At 41.3% G+C, this 22799-nt stretch overlaps 1 protein-coding gene across 1 annotated transcript; it reads left to right on the top strand.

Moving 5' to 3' along the window:
- The first annotated feature begins 10870 nt into the window (after positions 1-10870).
- On the top strand, positions 10871-21971 carry tmtops3a (teleost multiple tissue opsin 3a). The gene is made up of 4 exons (XM_033633696.2): positions 10871-11348; positions 14230-14558; positions 18896-19129; positions 19696-21971. The coding sequence occupies exons 1-4, from the start codon at positions 10958-10960 to the stop codon at positions 19909-19911; spliced, it is 1170 nt and encodes a 389-aa protein (XP_033489587.1). The 5' UTR covers positions 10871-10957; the 3' UTR covers positions 19912-21971.
- The last annotated feature ends 828 nt before the right edge of the window (positions 21972-22799 follow it).

The raw sequence follows: 22799 nt of genomic DNA, 5'->3' as shown, positions 1-22799 counted from the left end.
GCAAATTAGCTAGTTAGCAAACTAGCATTAGCATTCGCATTATCATTCACGGAACCAAATCATTACAGACTGCTAAATTAACCCAATAAACATACTGCTGGCTTATACCCGACAACAGTATAGTGGTGCTTAGTGCAAAAGACACATGTATTTGTAAAATGCAACGACGTTCACGGTCGCACAGTCCTCAGCCGCCATTTCCAGTTTGAAAAGTGGTCCCTCCCCTTCCACTACATAGCTAAGATGGCGACCATTGAGGGTGAGAAATGTCCATAGTTCCATACTCAACTTCTTGACCGTTTTGAGTGCACTGCATTTTTCCATACTTCTCAGTGTGAATGCACTTATGCACTCAAAATATTAAGTGTAAGTACAGAAGTACACGATTTGAGACACAGCAAGAGTCACATGATGACAGTATCCACATTTCACTGCAGACACCATTCATGGCCACAGATGGTGGAGTAGATTCTCCACATGATGAGGGTGGATTATTGATGATCCTGTGCTAATACTTTCATATCATCTACTACTGAATTATTGATGGATGGGTAACCAAATTGGCCGACTGTGCACTGCTCCCAGGTGCAGGAATGGGTGGAAAAGGGGGCTCAGGAGCTGAACATCTGATAATCAGGCCCAGGCAAAAAAAATGACGCAAGAACAGGGAAACACGTCAGCTATCATATCTGATAAACACAGGCAGAACATATTTGTTGTCAAAATTATGCACAAACGCATATGTGCATTGCATGCCTACACAGTCTATATATAGACTTCTTCATATGTTATATAGACTACATATGGACATCTTCTCCCACACTGGATCTGCACATCTCATTAACATATCTACCACCTGGTGCACAGAAGCAAAGAAGATAACATCCTCATAACATCCTCAGTTTTTGAAGAACTGACTTCTGCCAAAGCTTAGAGAGTCTACACAGTCTCTGCTGTCTACTTCCCGGGTTTTATTGTCTCTGCAGTTAGCATGTAGATGAATCCAAAGAGCCAGACATCATAACTGACCCACTCCTTCAGCCCAAAAGTTTCCTTGATCACCTGAACACACAGGACATTCATCAGCATCTACAGTTTTACCAGATGAAAGGCAGACTAGGTGATCACTGACATGAGGTGCTGGTTTGACCGATTCATTTTGAACTCGTCTGTTACTGTGTGATTGAGGTTGGTGCGTCTGATGTGATGATGAATGCTTTCACAGCACTCTCCTCAGGACCACAGGTACCATCTCCTGCAAATTGCTTCCTGCAGTGCGGCACCAGTAACACCGGTCCTGTTAATCAGACTCACCCAGGAGGGGTGGAATCCCATAAAGCTGACTGACATGAAATTTTATACAATCATTCGCAGCTGCTGGAAGATGATCCTCCGATCCTTCCTGCAGCACAGGCACAAGGTTGACATATCTGGAACTGAGTGAAATGTCTCAACAACTATTGGAGGATAGTTGCAAACTTTGATTCACACATTTATGTCCACTTTCGGATGAATTCAAATAAGTTCCGTGATCCCTTTAACTATTATCTTTTCAAATTTTTATTTCCTCCAACACTTTATGTCCAAACACCTGAAAAGAAGACATTCCCATCAACTTCAGCTGTACTTTGTGATTTTCTGCAAATCAGCAGATGATAGCGTGCTAATATGATAACTTAAATGCTGAACATGGTTACTATAAACATCAGAATTGTAGCATTTAGCATGCTGGTGTTAGCATTCTGGGTGTCATGCCATTTTTCCCGCAGTAAATTTCAGTTTCCCAGTCGCGTTTGAGCCACAATCCCGGGTGTATGTACTGACCCTACACGGCATTTCCTCATGGCTTTTAAGGCCCTAAACCTCTGTGTTTTTACCGACCTTTCGCAGCATTTCCCAGGGGCAATTGGGCAACCGATACCAAGTGTTTGTACCGCTCATTTGCAGTGTTTCCCAGTGGCGTTTGAGCCACTGCTCCAAGGTTTTTTTTACCGACTCTTCAGAGCGTTTCCAAGCGGCATTTGAACCAATGTTCCCAAGAGTTTTTACCGGCCCTTCACCACATTTCCCAGGGGCATTTAAGCCACCGCTCCCAGGTGTTTTTTTCCGACCTTTCATGGTATTTCCCAGTGATGACTGAGCCACCAAACACAGTTGTTTTTCACCAACCTGTCCCTGCTTTTCCAGCAACTTTTGTGCCACCAAACATGGGTGTTTCGATCAATAGGCATGCCTCAACATGAAGCTCAAGCTATCATGTCCCTACAGCCAAACAAAGCAGCTAGCAGTGCTGCAAACTTTTAGTCTTGTTATGAACATTTGTGACCTAGACTCATCTCCTGAGTTGAAGTTGTGCACACCACACATTAAAAGAGAGGAATTTAATATTTAGATGTGCATTGCTTTGTATTGGGATTTTTACTACATATAGGCCACTGGCCTTTTTCTACGTTTAGATAGACCTGTTGACCAACTGCTTGCTTTTCCCCTTCTTCTAGTCCTCAGTAAAACCAAGAAAGTGGAGCACATCGCCCCACATCTAAGAGCTTTGCACCGGCTTCCTGTGAATCAAAGAATTGATTTCAAAATACAATTACTGCCGTTCAAAGCATGTTTTGTGGCCAAAATACATGTCTGATATGTTCCTTTCTTATGAGCCAACACGCACAAATTTCTATACACCGCAGATCTGGAATAAACTTAGAGAACAGCTTAAAATGTTTCCAGCTTTTCCTGAGGTAATGTAAATATTAAAGACATTCTCATACGTCTATTAAATCCTTTAAATCTACACTACGCCCTTTTTCCTATTTTATGGATTGTCTCATTTTCAGTTTTGTTTGTTTTGTATGTTTATGCCCATGTAAAGCACGTTGAATTGCCATTGTGTCTGAAATGTGCGGTATGAATAAACGTGTATTGATCACATGCTTTGGGACAGAATAGAAGTTTAAAGTACAGTCACAATGTTGTGGTGTCACAGTGAAGTTTGCGTGGTAGCTTGACTAAAAACTAATAGTAGGCTGGATTACTTGCAATTATAAAATGATTAATTATGATATTTTATAGCCTTTTCATGCTTCTATTATTTAGGAACCACATAATATTATATGACTGTGGAACAATAGGCTGCATGTTAATGATAGTGCAAATTATCCCAGAGTTTCAGTAATGTCACTTTTCATATGGTAATTTGTCATTTGACGACACTGGAAACTTATTGAAGATGGTATTTAACACAGTGTGCTATAATTAATTGTTCTATCTAGAAAACTAAAGCCTGGTAAAACATTCCAGTGATATGATCTCACTCTGTGGCTCGGTCTTTTTTGGGTTTGTATTGGTATTTTTCCTGAAATTATTCAGTTTTCACAGTCCTTTCATTATTAATTTATCTCTCCACTCCACTCAGCCTTTCCATCCGTACCAGCCAATATCTTTCTATTGATTTGCTCTGAATGTCTAAAAATATTTAATGTCATCTTGTTACACACTTTGTTACTTGTTACAAAGCTGAATGATATAGAAGATCAGTATTGGCGTTTGATGTAGAATTTATCTTGTCATATACAATTTGTGTTTTTTTTTTACCTCTTCTTTTCAAATACTGTCTGTATCGTATGTAAGTGATATTTTATTGAGATCTAGTTTATTCTGTTGGAAATGTAAAAGAAATCCCTTCAGTTGAATTTGTCTTCAGTAGAGATACAGTTAAATCTGTCACTCTTTCTAGTTCTGTTATGTTTTTTACATGATAATATGGGGCTGACCTTTTATTTAAAGAATTCCTTTAATATGCATGCTACAATCTCCAAATGAATCATATAAACAATTTGGAGTAAGCGATAAAGAATGTAGTTCACCATACAGTTTAGCGTTTATATAGATTTAGAGGGACAGTTCACCCCAATATTCAAAATCCATATTTTTCCTCTTACCTGTAGTGCTATTCATCAGTCTAGATTGTTTTGGTGTGAGTATCCAAGTGTTGGAAATATCAGCTGTAGAGACGTCTGCCTTCTTTGAATATAATGGAACAAGATGGCGCTCGGCTTGTGGTGGTCAAAGCGCCAAACAAATACATTTGAAAAACATCAACATCAATGTCTCTTTCCAGAAATCATGACCTGGCTACTCAAGATAATCCACAGACCTTGTTGTGAGCAGTTTCATGTGGGAACTATATCCTTTCTACCGAACTACACCCGCCAACCACATCACAGTGCAGAAGGAAGTGTGCATCTACTGCTAGCTCACCCAGCACCACTGAGCAAGCTAACGTTACAGTTCAGCTAAGGAGGACGGCATTAATATTTACATTTCACACTGTCACGAGCATGAGCCTCTTGAGTAGATGTACTCTTCCTTCTCTGCGATAATTTGGTTCATGTAGTTCTTTTTGCTTTGAGCACCACAAGCTGAGAGCCATCTAGTTCCATTATATGACTAGAGAAGGCAGACATCTCCATAACTGATATCTCACACACTCTGCAACTCACACTTAAACAACCTAGATTGATAAACAGCACTACAGTTAATAGGAAACATATGGATATTTGATTTGGGGGTGAACTGTCCCTTTAAATATATAAGAAAGATAAACTGTATAGCTCATGATACGATTTAAGTAATTTTATCACTTCTTCAAAACTGTATGAATGATTCTCAGGTTCCCTGCAAACAAATTAATGTTTTAAACAGGAATGAAAAAAGCATAGACAACAAGCCTAAAGATGCAAAAGTCTGCAGTTTGCTGTTGTTCGCTTGCTGCAGATATGAAAGTGAATAAACTAGAGACTATGAGATAAACTATAGTGGACAGAGTAAATCTAAAAAGAACCCCACAGTTCTCAAACTCAAGCTCAGTGTATGGCAGGTGCCAATTAGGACAACAATTCATTCCTCTTTGTCTTATAGAGCTCAGATGGAGTCAGCAGTGTACAAAAGCCAGAGTTGGGTACACAAACTGTAGCAGCTATGGATTTGAAGGGCTTTCCCTGAACAGTTTCAGAATCATATAGAAAGCAGATTGAATGCAAGTGTAGAGAGGGAAGAGCAGATGATCTTCATTTCTCCAGGAGGCAGGTGTGGATTCAGCAGCCATACAGACTTGAAATCATAATCCCTCTCCCTTGTGTCAGGCATAATCAGGCTGATCTGAAGCCCATATGAGAGGGGCGAGAGAATGAGAATGACTGCCCATCAAGCCTTCAACAAGCCAGTGATGCTGATGGCAGAGCGAGAAGAGGGAGCATTAAATGCTCCTGGCTGCTGCGTGTAGGGTTCCAGATGACACCAGTGACCAAAGCAATTGATATTTACTCTGATCTCCCCTAAGACAGTGGCGTCAAAGGGCAGCATGACGTCAGTCACTTCAGTTATGTGTCCGCTGGAATCTCATATGAGTGCATCTTGTCTTTCCAGGAATAGTGTCTCTCTTCTCAGCAGTATGTAGAAAAAACACACACTAAGACATATCATGTGGGCACAGGTATAAAGGAAATGGAAGTGCAGGGTGTCAGTGTCACAACAGTCTGACTCACCGGATGTAAACTGTGGCTATAAGCCTTCCATAGAGCTGATGATTTCAGCCATCATTCTCCTTTTATTCAGCTATGTGTGTATTGCTGATTCTGAATCACCTTTGCAATCGGAAACAACATGAATAACGTCCACACTAACAAGTTACACACTGAAAATGGTACATTCTGTTAAAGATTGTGCAATAAGGCATGCCTGCTTTGTTCCTCTGGTGAATTGTAAAGATCTACAACAAATAAAACAACTTGTGAACACACCTCGGAAAAGCCCAGACCCTGTCTCACAGGACTGTCATGCTCACTGTTGATCCATTTCCTGACACGGCCAGCCATAGTTGATTTGCCACATCTTTAAACTCTGGCAGCAACATTTGGCACCGACATACTTCACTAACGTACAGATCAGTTCCACTTCTCAGAGCTTTTGTGATATTGTCATAATAATGTTCTGCAGGAGCCGCATACAGCTTGCAACTCATCTGGGACTTCTCTGGGTCCAGTGAGTCAGGGATCACCTCTAGAGCACTGATTATCAAATTATGTTTGTCTTATTTTATCACTAAAAGTTTAATCACACAGTGACATACAGCTGTGGCGTTTTCTTGTGCAGGGTCATTTTAATGACAAGGTTCACCTCCCCAAGTGCAAATTTTCCAACAAAACAAGTTCACCCCTGACACTGTTTTGCAAGAGCGCCATGGCTGCACCTTTATCCTGCTCAAGATGATTGTGACTGGTTTGAAGAAACAAAAACAAGTCAGAGTGTTTTGTTTTTCCCTATAGCAGAAAGATAATCAGTGGTTCACCAGTGTTGACATAGTGCTGAAGAGACTAGTGTCAGATAAAAGTAATAAGGATTTTTATTTTTTGTACTGTCTTTTGGTCAAATTTGTTAAGTGACTGCATTTTGCTTCAGTATTAAAGGACCATACTGGTGTTTTTGCACATGTAAGACCATTTACTACCACTCATATTACATCTCTGGTACTTTCCAAGGCATACCACAGTGTTTCATATTTTCCATAGATTTTTTTTGCGTATTTAAATTCAATGGTTCTCATTTATGTCACTGCTGAAATTAAGAAATCCATTGCTGTGTCTGTGTCATAGATCAGTTCAGAAAGGACCTAAATACAGAGTAGCAGGCAGGTTGAAGTTTTAACAAAAAGTAAGCTCAAATGCAGCTGATAAAAATCATCCAGAAAAAGCAGGTAACTGAAAGCAGGACCAAAACTAAACTGAAAACCAACCAGGATAATACAATGAACTCAGGTAAGGGGAACACACAGGTGTATATACACACAGATAACTAATCACAGGAACGAGACACAGCTGGAGGAGGAGGACACAGGCAAAAGGAGGGAAATGGGGATTGGCTTACAACAAGGGTATAGAGGGGAACACTAGGGTGGAGCAAACACGATTAATACAGAACAGGTGTGAAGGGAAGACTCTGGGAACAGGGAAAGACTAACGAGACAGGTGTGACAGAAATCAGGCGGGAAAACACACAAAGACAGGAAGTAAAACCACACATGACACGTGAGGAGAGAATCTACAAAATAAAACAGGAAATTAAACATGAATGAACAACAAAACAAGGAAGAACACAAACAGAAAACTCCAAACGAAGTACACAAGAAAACAGAATATAAACAAACACCCAGGATCATGACAGTCAGCTTCAGCTGTTGTCAAAGTGATGATGATGCTGGATGTGCAAAAGTCACTGCATCAGCATGCAACAATGACTGAACTGACAACTTAAACTGAGATTTGCTAAAATGGATCACCTGTATCAAGTGTTGCATCAATTTATGAGGAAAATATCATGGCACTTTCTGTGTGCATAGTCGCTGCTTCTTTCTGTTCTATGGCAGATTGTAAGCAAAAGAGGTTGCAGACTGTCAGTGCCTATTTTACTGGAGGTATTGTTACGTCTGTGAGTCATGTTCTAGCAGTACAACAAAACACAAACACACAACAAAAGGCCTCTGCTGCTTTCATGTTTTTTAATAATGCACAAGTTCTAAATATTGAGGGAGATGTGTCAAGCGGTGTAGTGGTAGTGGATCACAGACACATAAACAATCTAAACGGACGTTATCTAACATTAACAGAGATCAGGTTTTCTTCTTCTTATAATATGTAGTTTTATAACTAGGTTCGGGACCAAAGACCACACCTTGAACACATCCTATTTCCGCCCAAAAGTATTGAAGAAGTTCTCTTTCTCTTCGACACATTTCTCACATCCCACCCATCCAATCCCCTCTTGACTCTTGTGTCTTTTTCTCTGCTCCTTTCTGCATACAGGAACCAATGGGGGCTCTATCTGAAGCCAAGCTCATGATGAGACAGCTCGCCCCCTCAGTCTCACACCCGGGATCCCTCCTGCGTTCCTGCCTTCAACCCAACACATCCGTCATCGTGCTCACCTGCTACCCAGAATCCCAGCCTTCATCCCTCAACCCTCAGTCTTCCATCCCTTCATGCAATAAACCATTCTTAATCTTTATCTTATTGGTGTGGTCTTTGTTAGTAAACAAGTGAACAAGTTAATAGACAGACCGTGTTAGCTAGGTAGCATGCTAGCAAGTCATCTTCTTCCACATTAAAGGGTGTTAGATAGCAGTGGTTGCCAACTGGTCCAGCCATGGTCCAGAGTTCTCCTTAGTCATTAGTTCAAGGTCCACACAGTTAGATATATTCAGTGTCATACTTGCATTTGAGCATTGCGTCAAGCTGATTTGCTGTCTTTGTCAAGTATCTGTCCATTAGTTACTCACTCTACAGCAGGAAATGGCACTTGAAAATAAAAGCTCTGTGCTGGAAATTCACTGTGCTTTAAAACTTGACACATTTGCAAATCACTTGCGGTCCATTTACAGAGAACCCGCAACCCAGTAGCTGGGAACCACTCTTATATAGGGACGTCTGCAACCAAGGAAAATAAGCCAAATACATGCTTGACGAACGTGAGTTTTTTGTGGTTCCTCATGATTTTGAATTATTTTAGATCACTTACGTTATTCAGTTCACAGACACACTCCTGTCTTAAGTGTCCAGCAGAGATTATAGCCTAACAATTGAGATTTTCTGACCAGGTTTCTGATCAGGGCACGTCCTGAGGCAGACCCAGAACACGCTGGAGGGATTACATATCTCATCTGGCCTGGAAACGCCTCAGAGTCGCCCAGGAGGAGCTGGAAAGTGTTGCTGGGGAGAGGGGCATCTGGAATACTTTGCTAGCCTGCTTAAGATGGCTTAAGTGGTTGAAAGTGGATGGATGGATGGATGGATGGATAGCTGACAGTTAGGTTACGAAAACCATGTTGTGACCTGATGATCAAATTCAGACCACAACTCCAAAACCTGATCATAAAGGCAGAAAAAATAATTGGCATACTTCCTCCATCTTCTCCTCCTCAGGAGATATTTGAGGAGACAGTTAGGAAGCAGGGCCTAAAAACCACCACTGACCCAAACCACATCCTTCATAAGGAGTATGAGTTGCTGCCTACAAGCAGAGAGTACAGGTTACCAAACTGTAAGCTGAACACATTTACATTTTCGTTAGTTCCATTATCTATCAAACAAGAGGAAGTGTGTGTGTGTGTGTGTGTGTGTGTGTGTGTGTGTGTGTGTGCAATATTCTTTTGTAGGGCATCTGTGTAACAGGGCACCTGTGTAACTCCTGGCTCTTGGGTATCATTCAGTACTCTTGGGGTGTGTGGATCTGGGGGTGATGCTGTATTTTAATTGTAGTTTGATTGTACATGTGTGTGTCTGTGTTCTCTCAAATGTCCAAGACAAATTTCTCCTATTATCTTATCTTATCTTATCTTATCTTATCTTATCTTATCTTATTTTATTCTATTTCTCTCTCTCTTTCTTTTTCTACTACACGTAAACCCATGAGTATGAAAAATAACTCATTGCAGTTAGCTGAGAAATATAAACTTTATCGTGCCTTTTATCCAGAAAAAAACTGAGCTCCCATCCCACATCTATGTTTCTCTACATATTGTAGTTAATGAGGTGGGGGTGCTACTAAGGAGATGGGTAGGTTACAAAGTGTACTGTGGAAATAGAATCTAATTTTACTTCTATAGGGCATACCCTCCTATATTTTATTCAGTTTGATTCAATTGTATTCATCCCGAGGGAAAGCATGAAAGTGCAGTAAATACCATTTTAATGATTCACAACCAGTAGCAGCCAGAAAACCAGTGGGTTCCCCGGGTCAGGAAACCAATAGAGTATTAAATATATGGAAAAATATACAAATATACGAGACAGAAGTGTTTTCAAGGAGCAAAAGCAAAAAGTGACATGACTGAGAAAGTGAAATTGCACTACATTGATAAGTGATCATGATATTGAAGAATAACACATGATGCCATGAAAGATCTGCATAAGATATTGAAAAGTAGTAATGCACATCGTGTGAAATGTGTAGTGCACCTAATGTAGGTGAATGTTGCTGTCAGTGTCCTTTGTTTCAGCTCCCCTCCCTACAGAACGGGGAGGAGTTATACAGTTTGATGGCCACAAGTAGAAAAGATCTCCTGGAGTTCTGTGGTGGCTGAATGTGCTCTGACTCCAGAGTGGCCTGCAGGGAGGTGAGAGGCGTTGTCCAGAATACTGAGTAGTCTTCTCAATGGCTTTTTGTATGATAAGTGGGTATATTGTGAACAACCAGAAAAAGAGGTGGGTATATCCTGTATACCTGTATGGTCAATTTGGGAAATGGTTAATCCAAATAGGAAAAAAAACATATAGAAGTTATTGTGGAAGTAATTTTGGATGTGGAAGTAAAAAAGAAAATGCTGAACAAGTGTGAAACTTTGTTGGTGACTTTCTTCGTGCTCAGATGAACTAGCTGCAGTCTGGCACAGACAGCAGCAGAGAATATGAAACACACAGCTCAGCAAAATCATGCAACCAAAGTTTGTGTTTCTGGAGCGGAACGCCCTGACTGATTCTTCCAAGTGTGACTGGAAAATTATAACTTCATTTTTGGACAATCACATAATCTGGCCTACATCTGCGGTGAGAAATTGACGGTGTAACTGCGAATTTGATTCACGCCTTGCTGCTGGAAAGCAACACATTTGGGGGATTTACTATATTTGCAGGCCATTGTGATCAAAAGGACTCATTATAATAACTGGAGAGACTCTGAGGAAGGAAAAAGAAAGACAAACAGTGAGTGTGTGCGTGGCAGACAGAAGAGGGGAGGGGGTATTTACATACATTATAGGTGTGCAGGTATAAGAAGTGCACAGGGCACACTCAACTCTCCTCACACTCTAATATACCTGTCATATACCGGCCCTCAGTCAGCTGCTGCAGCTGGAGCTCTGCAGGACTCTGTGCTTCTCTCCAGCCCTCTGTTCTCCTCTCTCTCTGCTATGGTCGTCCACATACACGGTTGCAATTTCAGCACCACAGACAGCTCTCTCTCCGGCTCCAGCCTCAGTAGCACCGTCGCCTCCACCCTGCGAGACTCCCCGGCGTCCCACAGCCCCGGCGGGCTGAGCCGGACCGGACACACGGTGGTGGCGGTATGCCTCGGCTTCATCTTAGTGGCGGGGATCCTCAACAACTTTTTCGCTCTGCTCATCTTCGCAAAGTTTCGCTCCCTGTGGACGCCCATCAATGTCATCCTGTTGAACATCAGTGTGAGCGACATCCTCGTGTGCGTCTTCGGCACACCCTTCAGTTTCGCTGCGAGTCTGCACGGCAGGTGGCTCATTGGAGAGTACGGCTGCAAGTGGTACGGGTTCGCCAATTCCCTCTTTGGTGAGTCAAGAACTTTGTGTGTGTTTAGTCCTGTTTTCCACGCACTTGTGTTCAATATAGAAAGTTATATGATGGACTGGTGGGAATGGCTCCAAAGTGAAACTGTAACCTGATGATGGCGCTATATGAAAAGTCAGAGAATCATAAAAGTTATTACAACTCATCCTGAGGGAAACATGACTATTTGTACTAAATATCATGGCAAACAATCCATTAGTTGTTCAATCATTTCTCTCAAACCACATATTTACACCTTGTGGTGGCGCAACAGGAAGTCAGGGGTCACCAAAGTCATCAGGATTCTGTGTGCAGGAACCAATAATGTCTCTCAAATAATTCATGGCAATCCATCAAATGCTTGCTGAGATATTTCAGTCTGGACCAAAGGGGTGGACTGAGCCACTGTGGGTTTTGTTTGAGACCCAAATACTCATGAAAACAGGGTCATTTGGAACATATTAAAAAGAAAACACATTTAATGTAAGTTTTAGGCAAAGACCTGCTGCTTCTGTGGGTTTTTGTGTTAGCGTGTTTATTATATATTATGTCTCATTCATGTGTAAATAGGAACACACAATGCTGTTTCTATAAAGCAGCACACAGGAAAAAGTCTCTGGGTGGCTGATGTATTAAAGTCTGGACCAAAGATGTGGACTGACAGATAAAAGCTTTAAACTAAATTAACTTAACAACTTGCCATTATAATTACTGTAGGGACAAAATCTGTAATTTCCATATATATAGACGTGTAATATCCTGCTTCTTCTCCTTTATGTAAGGCTTAATTGTACAGTGAACTGTGTCCTTGGAGTTTCATTTGTGTGTGACAAACTTGCTTTGTAGCTGTTCCCAAGACAGTTATCTGTAAACTGGGGGCCTCCTGCTCTTTATAAGTTTTATTATATGATGTGACTGAATCTGTTCTTCTCTGTCAGACCTTCGGAGGACTCCAGGTGTCAGAGCTCTGACCTTCCAGCTGAAATGGATTGACTCGTATTGTTCTGTTATGTCACTTAATTAAATAACACAAAAGACAGCTTGATTGATTCACTCCTCATGTGTTCACTTCTGCCACCACAGTTACAAGTGGTTCAGGTATTACAGTGTACAGCAGCTCTGCGCATGCTTTGTCCAAGTGGCAGAACACAGCTCATGGCGTATAAAACCAACATTAAGGTTTTAATTGCATTACATTATTCAGATAGCCAGTGAGTTAAGTGCCAATCTATGTTGCGTTGCATTTCTAATTTATGTAGTAGAAGCTTTGTCCTGCTTATGATTAAGAATATATTATAATATACAATATATTGATTTTTTTTTCTGAGAGTGAGTGACCCCCACTCCCCCTGGCATATTCATGTCCATGGCTATGGCCTTGGGACAGCCATTGAACCACGCTGGCTGAAAAGCAAAATAAATGAAAACTCTGGAACATCATGGGATTGTGTGGGATGTTTCCTTGAATGTCTCCTGGCCTTCAAGTTTCCTGTTGGTAAATAATAGAAGACACAAACCATTCCCACATTCAGGGGAACTGCATTCAGCCACAGAGCTGGTCTTCAGGAAGGTCCTGTCAGTTGGTACACCAATAACTACAGAGAACAGAACAGAATAGAAATCTGTATTGTCCACTTACACAGAAATGTGTCTTTGGCTTTACAGATAAACATACTCTTAAACAGTGGTTTCCAACTGGTCCAGCCACAGGGTCTAAATTTCTTTAGTTATTAGTTTAAGATCCACAAGGTTTAATATCAACGTCATGCTTGTATTTGGTCATGTTGTCCAGCTACTTTGCTGTCTCTGTTAAATAACTATCCATTACTCACTCACTCTATAGCATCAAACGGGACATCAAAATAAAAGCTTGTGCCAGAAATTCACTTTACTTCAAAATAAACATTCGTGAGTCACTTGCGGCCCATTTAGAATGGACCCATGACCCATCAGTTGGGAACCACTGCTCTTATAAACTTCCTCTGCCAAGGGTTAGGATGCATGAGATAAAGACAATTAATAGGTAATAAGTGGACCAAACATTGGGGAACAAAATGCTAAATCATTAACAAATAAAACATGATTTAAATATACACTGGATGCTAAGACATGCTTACATTATATGGTATAATATATATATGGTACCACGCTCACATACACAGTAAAGATTGGATCTAGATCGTACCGTGATCCTGATATAGAATTGAGTAAGGAATTTTCCCCTGTTGTAAAGATATAACAAAAAGCACATTAGCACCTTTACATCAGAAATTACATGACAAAGTCTGTTGAACATTTCACATAAAGATTTTGACAAAATATGCTTTTACTTTTGCATGTTTTATTAACAACTGTAGTGATTTCTAAGCTAATTAGTTTCCATTTTATTCCAATAAATATGAATCAAATCAAATCAAGCATATTCGTATATAATACATTTAAAAACAACCGCAGCTGACCAAAGTGCTGCACAAAATAAAAGAATGACACACAAATATATAGCATTGCTAAAATAAAAATGCTAAAATATTAAAACCATTAAAAACAAACAAAGGCCAATGACAACATGTACATTTTAAGATTTGTCTTATAGTGTCAATGGAGGGGAGCATTTGACTCCAGAGCTTTGGAGCAGCTACTGCAAAGGCATGATCTCCCTCACCCACCAGACACCAGACATTGCTCTGAGGATCTAAGAGGTCAGGAGTTGGAGTAGGGGCAGAGAAGTTCAACAATGTACTACTGAGCCTATGTATGGTTTTAAAAACAAATTAAAGAACCTTAAAATCGAGGTTAGACCTTCACAGATTACAGTTCCTCACTGTAAGTACTGCAATCTGTTGACTTGTGATCTACCTTTATGTCTCCTATCTCGATCATGAAGGGATTGTGTCCCTGGTGTCCTTGTCTGTCCTCTCCTATGAGCGCTACACCACCGTGCTGCAATCCTCCCAGGTCGACATCTCAGACTTCAGGAAGGCCTGGCTCTGCGTCGGTGGCTCCTGGCTCTACTCTCTCCTCTGGACCTTGCCGCCCTTCCTGGGATGGAGCAGCTACGGGCCCGAGGGACCCGGTACCACGTGCTCCGTCCAGTGGCACCTCCGTTCACCCACCAGCATCTCATACGTGTTGTGTCTCTTCATCTTCTGCCTGCTGCTGCCCCTTCTGCTCATGGTCTACTCTTATGGCCGAATCCTGGTGGCGATCAGGAGGGTGAGTTCAGACTCAAACTGTTACAGTCCTAAATAGGAAAATTATTTTGATCTTCCATATCATGGACATGTTCTTTGCACTGTGGGTTTTGTATGGGACACAAAGACTCACGAAAACAGGGTCATTTGGAGCACATGAAACACAAAACATGTATAAAAAAAGAAAAAACATGTAATGCAAATTTTAGGCAGAGAGCTGCTGCTTCTGTGGGTTTTTGTGTCAGTGTATTCATTTTATAAGTATATTATGTCTCATTGATGTGTACATAGGAACACCTTTCTATAAAGCAGCACACAGGAGAAGGTCTCTGAGTGGCAGATGGCAGCTCAGTGTTAAAGTGACGTCAATCTAAATTTAGATACCTGTGTCATTCGTATGCAAACGGTGTATCTTTACCTACAGTCAGGAAATGTGTTTCCTCTTATGTCTGTCATGAAGTGACAACCTTTCCACAGTAATACCACTCATTAGAATTCATGCTTTCCCCCTTTTTAGTCATCAGTGGTTCACTAATCCTTCTTCTTCTGAAGAGAAAATACCTTTAAACATTATGTTGGGGGCTCTGGATGAAAACTGTCACCAGATAATCAATACAGTTATTCTGTGAAGTAAAATATTTATATGATAATCTCAATCAAGAGCAAATCTACATCTAAGTTTCCTGAAAAATACATTCATTCATTGATTTTCTGTAACCACTTATCCTGTTGGGGATCCCAGGCGGGGGCTGGAGCCTATCCCAGCTGACACTGGGTGAGAGGCAGGGTACACCCTGGACAGGTCACCAGACTATCACAGGGCTGACACATAGAGACAGACAACCATTCACACTCACATTCACACCTACGGACAATTTAGAGTCACTAGTTAACCTGCGTGTCTTTGGACTGTGGGAGGAAGCTAGAGACCCTGGAGAACACCAACGCTGACATGGGGAAAACATGCAAACTCATCCAACCCTGGGGTTCGAACCAGGAACCTTCTAGCCACTGACAAATACAGCGTTAAGTCAGTTTCTTATGGAAAAAAATATTGCTACCAACCAAGTAGCACAACACAACATGAAATGGGAGAACGTTTAAAAAAAAACAGAATATTCACCTCACAGTTTTATGCCTCCATGAACCAGTCAAGTTGCACTCACAGTTTACACTCATGTCTGTAAAAACACCACAGAATATCGATACAATCAGCACAGTTTTAAGGTGAGTTATGACATAATGGCTAGAGAAGTGTTTTTGCAGAAAATTATGATGTCACAGTGAAGATGACCTTTGACCTTTTGGATATAAAATGTTATCATTTCATCATTTTATCCTATCAGATGTTTGTGTGAAAATTTGTCATAATTAGCACATGAATTATTAAATAATGGCCAAAAACATGTTGTGTGAGGTCACAGTGACCTTTGACCTTTGACTTTCGACCACTAAATTCTTCTCAGTTTATTACTGAGTCCAAGTGGATATTTGCGCCAAATTTACGGAAACTCCCTTAAGGCCTTCTTGAGATATTGTGTTCATGAGAATAAGACAGATGCATCGTCACAGTAACCTTGACCTTTGATCAAAAAAATTCTAATCAGTTCATCGTTGTGTCCAAATGGACGTTTGTGCCAAATTTGAAGAAATTCCCTCAAAGTATTACTGAGATATCGCATTCACGAGAATGAGATGGATGAGGTCACAGTGACCTTTGACTTTCAGCCACCACATTATAATCAATTCACTATTGAGTCCAAGTGGACGTTTGCACCAAATTTAAGGAAGCGCCCTTGAATCCCTCTTGAGATATTGCTTTTACAAGAATGAGACAGATGAGGTCACAGTGACCCTTGCAATTTGATCAAAAATTCTGATCAGTTCATTGTTGTGTCCGAGTGGATGTTTGTGCCAAATTTGAAGAAATTCCCTCAAAGTGTTTTTGAGATATTGCATTCACGAGAATGAGATGGATCAGGTCACAGTGACCTTTGACCACCAAAACCCAATCGGGTCATCCTTGAGTCCAAGAGGACATTGGTGCCAAATCTGAAAAGAATTCCTTCAAGGCATTCTTGAGGTATCACGTTCACGAGAACGGGATGGGCAGACAGATGTATGGACATATAGACGAACAAACCAAAAACATAATGCCACAGCTGTCAACGGATTGAAGGCATAAAACAGCACACAGGAGAAAGTCTCAGAGTGGCAGATGGAAGCTCAAAGGTAAAGTGACTTGGATCTAAATTTAGATACTTGTGTCATTCGTATGCAAGCGGTGTATCTTTACTTACAGTCAGGAAATGTGTTCCCAGTTAGTCTGTCATGAAGTGACTACCTTTCCACAGTAAATCCACTGATTAGAATTCATGCTTTCCCCTTTTTCAGTCATCAGTGGTTCACTTATCCTTCTTCTTATGAAGGATAAGTATCCCACCGGCATAATGTCATCGTGTCTGGTATGGCTGGATACAACTCGGAACAATTCCCAAACAGTAAAGAATACAAACATTTACAGAGGTTCAGGATATAACACAGATTACATGTATAGACCTGTAATTTTCTCCACATAATGTGCGGCCTTTCACCGTGTCCATCTGCTATGAAGCTTTAATAGCTCTGCTAAAGTGGGCTCTGTTGTGGCTCTTGAGCTGTCAAGATGTTCTTAGGACATTAGATCATAGCTCAGAGGTTGAGTGATGGGTGTCAGACTCCCACTGATGCTTAGTCACATGTTTTCAAGGTATTTTCAAAGAGCATCGGGCCAGATAATCCTAGAAGCCACAGCTCTGTGTTTACCAATCAGTTTATCGAGCAGGAGAATGAATGAGGGCAGTGTCTTCGGCAGAGAGTGCATTGGGTGGGTTCTTAAGGGCAGTGACCACCTCTTGCCTTACAGTGATTCATCCCAACCTTGATTGGGCTTACATAAACCTGCCACTCACACAAATAATTGACAATTAAGGGTTCCCAATTGGTGTTGGGCCCTTCCGTGCACTTTCAGCCACAACTCCTATCAGTGAATCACCTAGATGATATTTTTAGATTGTGGGAGCAACCTGTTACTATTGGATACTGCTGTTATATAACCACCTCAGGGTTTTTTTTTTTTTATAAAAACACATACAGAGCAGAGACGGGCTATGCAGGCTTGATTACTGTGTCGGTGAATGGGGGCTCAGCTGCGCATCAGTTTTCCTTGAGCCCCGCCTCAGGCTTTTATTAGAAACTGAGCAATCAGTCTGTGGAGCCTCTGCTGGCTTCTCGAAGGTGGCTTAAAGTGACGCATCGTAAGGAGAGGTGACATTTATATTGACAGCATCAGTGTGGCTCAAGCATGGATTTTTTTTTTACTCTGCATGACAGCACCGCATTTAGATTCATGATGCTGTCTGTAAAGCACACACACTCACTGTTCCATAATTGTGTCTCGCTGAGTTGACAGTGGACACATTTCCTCACAGAAATATACAGTTTTATTCCAAATAAAAGACTCAATTTAATATGCACATAATTCCTTTTGTTTCTCTGTTATATTTTAGTCTCTATGTGGCTGTGCTGCTTCTCTGATTTCTTCCTGTGGGTAATTGTCCAAGTACAGCAAAAGTTCAGGGATGCAGAAATCACCCACTAATTGAACGTTGTCAGAATATGTATGACATGATAGGGGGTCGAGGAGACAGAGCAACAAAGGTTGTGACCTAATAGCACACAAGGTGAAGTGTAATTGAGTGTGTGGATGTGCAGTAATTTGACAGAAAGGACAGAGCTTCCTTCACTGCGTCGACACTCATTTATGCATGAAGTGCCGTGATGAGCATCACAGTGATTACACAAGACTGCGACCACCACAGGGGAATAAAATCAATACTGAGGAGGTGACAATTACCAGAGATGAGACGCTGCTCTAACCACTTGGCTTATGATGTATGAGCCAATTTTAACCTGCAGCCACAGCACCACAGTGCATCAGGGGAAACCAGCAGGACAGATGTAAAAGAAAAAAAATGCAGTACAGTGACCACGGTGTTTTTTTTTCTTGAATGTTTCTATGGTTACTGCAACATGACCATTATTGGGTCATACATGGATGGATGGACGTCCAGATGCCAGTCTACTGACTCAGAGCGGCTCACACTCTGATGGAGGAGTTGTACAGGTTTAGGCCACAGGCAGGAATGATTTCTTGTGGCACTGTGGTGCACCTTGGGGGAATGAGTCTGTCACTGAATGAATGTGTGACGAATGAACTTCCCACTCACCTACTCACTGTTATCGTAGGGTACTCCTCACGCTGCCAAAAAAAATATTGCCAAGGTGGTTTTAACCTCTGCTCCTCTTTCATGCCTCCAGGCGGGTAGGATCAATCTGCTGGCAGCTCAGCGCAGAGAGCAGCACATTTTGATGATGGTGTTGTCCATGGTGTCCTGCTACATGGTGTGTTGGATGCCCTACGGCATCATGGCGCTGATGGCCACCTTCGGAAGCACGGGACTGGTCACTCCCATGGCTAGCGTGGTGCCCTCCATCCTGGCCAAGTTCAGCACTGTCGTCAACCCCGTCATCTACATGTTCTTCAACAACCAGGTGAGAGGCGAGGGCAGGGTGGTGATGAACAATGACCCAGAATCACTTTCTCCGCTGTATTTGTTAGCAGATTGGAGTGTGTTATGTAAGATCTGTTAGTTGAAGTGCACAGGACTGCTCAGTCTTATCTGAATATAAAGCAGGTGAAGAGGAGAACTCAATGACACCCAGGCCTCTGTGACATTGAGAAGGCAGTCGGGCCTCAGTTAATCTGCTGTCACTCTCAGTGTCTCTTCAGTAGCACCTCTCATGTGCTACATGTAGCACACTAATGTAGATGGCATACTTCTATCATTGTAGCCACAAGAGCTCTATTTCCCCTACAGATGTATATGTGCCGGATGTTGTGTGTTCCTGCTGATTGCTCATACCCAGTGAGCTTTGATTAGGTGCTTTGCAGTTCAGATGAAATTGGGAATTCTTGGAAATGTCTATTTGTTTTTCAGTGCTGTTGAAACATTTACCACAGTGTCCCCTCAAAACCAACCTATTTGCAGTTTTATTGCGAAGTCTTTTGTCCTGAAAATCACCAAATTCTAACCTCAGTCTTTTGTCCCTCCACACAGTTTTATGGATGCTTTGTGGCCTTCATAAAGTGCAGCGGGGAACCCTCAACTGTTCAAGGAGAGGAGCCAAAAACTCTGAGGATGCAGTTCTCTGGTTTCCACAGGCAAAGCAGCCTCAACTCTTCACCCCATCAGACCCCCAGCGGCTACAGAAGCGCCGCCCTCTGCAGCCGGCACAATAACCACCACACTCTGGTCGTCCACTACACCCCGTGAACACTTTTCATCTTTTTTTCATCTGACAGACTGTGAAAGCAAATGTTTGTTCGTTTTTCTGAATTACTGTCCAGAATCCAAAGTGCAACTAAGAGACACAAATTGCTCCACAGTGTACTATTGATTTTACATATGAAGATGAATGTCACTGTCAGCTCTCCAACATATGAATGTAAACTCAGTGCCATGTAGTTCAGCCTCAGCTTTATTGCATATTTAATTTAGTTATGTTCTGACCCACCATATGTGAACGAGTCAGTGTACGTGATTTGGATGAATGTGTTTGTTGCAGGTCTAGTGTGTAGGATTTAGTGGCATCATGTAGTGAAGCTGTAGACTTTAAACTTCTCCCATGTGCCAAGTGTGTAGAACTAAGGTGGCCGACAGGAAAAGGTGAATAGCCCTATATAGAGTCTCTAGAGTCAGAGTTTGGATTGTCCATTCTGGGCTACTGTAGAACAACATGGTGGACACTGTGGAAGAGGACCCGCTCTTTATATACATACAGTATAAACAGCTCATTCTAAGGTAACAAAAACACAATGATTCTTATTTTGAGGTGAATAGATGTCCTTAAATCCTGCACACTGGACCTTTAAAGCAGTCCTCAGCTCTCTGAGAGACATCCATATGAAAGAATGCCAAATAAATGAATGTCTGTCATGGTTTGTATAGATCAGAACAAAACCATCTGTAGGTGAATTTGATTTTCAAGTGTCATCCTGGTTTTTGTTTCTTTTATTTTTTTCCATAATAAAAAGCAACCATAGCAAATAGGAGTATTAAATTCAGTCACAACATACTGTAACATTAGAACATCACGATAATGTGATGTTACTTAAAAAAGAGGGAAAACGGGTAATTTAACATACAGAATAAAAAACAAAAAGATCACACAGTGTCTTACACCACAGGCAACAGCTAAGACAATAAACTAGAAAACTGATAAAGCAGATTTTAGGATTTGTTATTAACATTTAATATAGTCAGTGTATTTGTACATGTAAATACTGGTATATTTATATTTACAGTTGAGGATATTTGTAACCACCAGAGGGAGCTGTGACTCGTTAAATGTGTACATGAAACATGCCATTTGCAGTAGATATGCCGGCTTCTCATAGTGATTGTATCACCATAACTATACATATGCTGTACACATAAGTATATAAAAAAACGTTTACATTGCTTTGCTGAATATGTGTCAGCCACTTGGCAACATCGATTACCTATAATATTTGAAGGAAAAGTATACCTCAATCTTTTGTGTATCAGAGACACAGCTTTTATACAAATCCATGAATGTAGTGTATTCTTTTGTTTACTATATCCATTAGCACTCACTTTGTAGTGTAAACAGTAAACAGACACAGTGTACAGTTTAATACACACTAAAATGTTACCTACACTTCTGTCACTAAAGATCTGATTCAATACTGGATTGACTTTAACCACTATCAAAGGGTCAGTGTTATCTTTTGAAAATACTGTTGGTTTATTTATCCAGATTAAAATATGTGATGTATATATTTTGACTCTTTAAGACAGTGGTTCCCAACTGGTCCAGCCACAGGGTCCAGATTTCTCCTTACTCATTAGTTAGAGGTCCCACAGTTTAATGCGTTCAGCACCATACTTGTGTTTGGTCATGTTGTTGAGCTAGTTTGCTGTCTCTGTCGAGTAGTTGTCTGTTAGTCACTCTCTCTACAGCAGAAAACGGCACTTTGAAATCAAAGCTCTGTGCTGGAACTGTACCCTAAAATAAAGTGTTTTTAACAAACTTGACACATTTATGAGTCACTTGTGGTCCATTCAGAATGAGCCTGCGACCCACTTTTGGACTGTGACCCAGTAGTTGGGAACCACTGCTTTAAGACACAACAAGCTCAAGCTGTACACTAAAACCGTCACAAATGTATGGTGCACAAAATAATGTGCATATCGCTCAAGATTCAAACCTGCAAAGCATAAACATGTTGTTAGCTATCATTAGCAAGTAGTGGCATACAAGTAAAACTGTTTGTAATCATGCTATATTTTAATGTGGATGAATATATATATACAGTACAGGCCAAAAGTTTGGACACACCTTCTCATTCAATGCGTTTTCTTTATTTTCATGACTATTTACATTGTAGATTCTCACTGAAGGCATCAAAACTATGAATGAACACATGTGGAGTTATGTACTTAACAAAAAAAGGTGAAATAACTGAAAACATGTTTTATATTCTAGTTTCTTCAAAATAGCCACCCTTTGCTCTGATTACTGCTTTGCACACTCTTGGCATTCTCTCCATGAGCTTCAAGAGGTAGTCACCTGAAATGGTTTTCCAACAGTCTTGAAGGAGTTCCCAGAGGTGTTTAGCACTTGTTGGCCCCTTTGCCTTCACTCTGCGGTCCAGCTCACCCCAAACCATCTCGATTGGGTTCAGGTCCGGTGACTGTGGAGGCCAGGTCATCTGCCGCAGCACTCCATCACTCTCCTTCTTGGTCAAATAGCCCTTACACAGCCTGGAGGTGTGTTTGGGGTCATTGTCCTGTTGAAAAATAAATGATCGTCCAACTAAACGCAAACCGGATGGGATGGCATGTCGCTGCAGGATGCTGTGGTAGCCATGCTGGTTCAGTGTGCCTTCAATTTTGAATAAATCCCCAACAGTGTCACCAGCAAAATACCCCCACACCATCACACCTCCTCCTCCATGCTTCACAGTGGGAACCAGGCATGTGGAATCCATCCGTTCACCTTTTCTGCGTCTCACAAAGACACGGCGGTTGGAACCAAAGATCTCAAATTTGGACTCATCAGACCAAAGCACAGATTTCCACTGGTCTAATGTCCATTCCTTGTGTTTCTTGGCCCAAAGAAATCTCTTCTGCTTGTT

This window comes from Epinephelus lanceolatus, chromosome 7 (genome assembly GCF_041903045.1).
Source record: "Epinephelus lanceolatus isolate andai-2023 chromosome 7, ASM4190304v1, whole genome shotgun sequence".
Taxonomy (NCBI): domain Eukaryota; kingdom Metazoa; phylum Chordata; class Actinopteri; order Perciformes; family Serranidae; genus Epinephelus; species Epinephelus lanceolatus.
Note: the sequence above shows the minus strand (reverse complement) of the source record. Positions and strands in the feature narration are given on the sequence as shown.

Bases quoted from the DNA above. Each gene is read 5' to 3' on its own strand.
- tmtops3a (XM_033633696.2), top strand. From the start codon at position 10,958: ATGGTCGTCCACATACACGGTTGCAATTTCAGCACCACAGACAGCTCT. The intron at 11,349-14,229 runs GTGAGTCAAGAA...TCGATCATGAAG, and splicing joins GTTCGCCAATTCCCTCTTTG to GGATTGTGTCCCTGGTGTCC. The intron at 19,130-19,695 runs GTGAGAGGCGAG...CCCTCCACACAG, and splicing joins ACATGTTCTTCAACAACCAG to TTTTATGGATGCTTTGTGGC.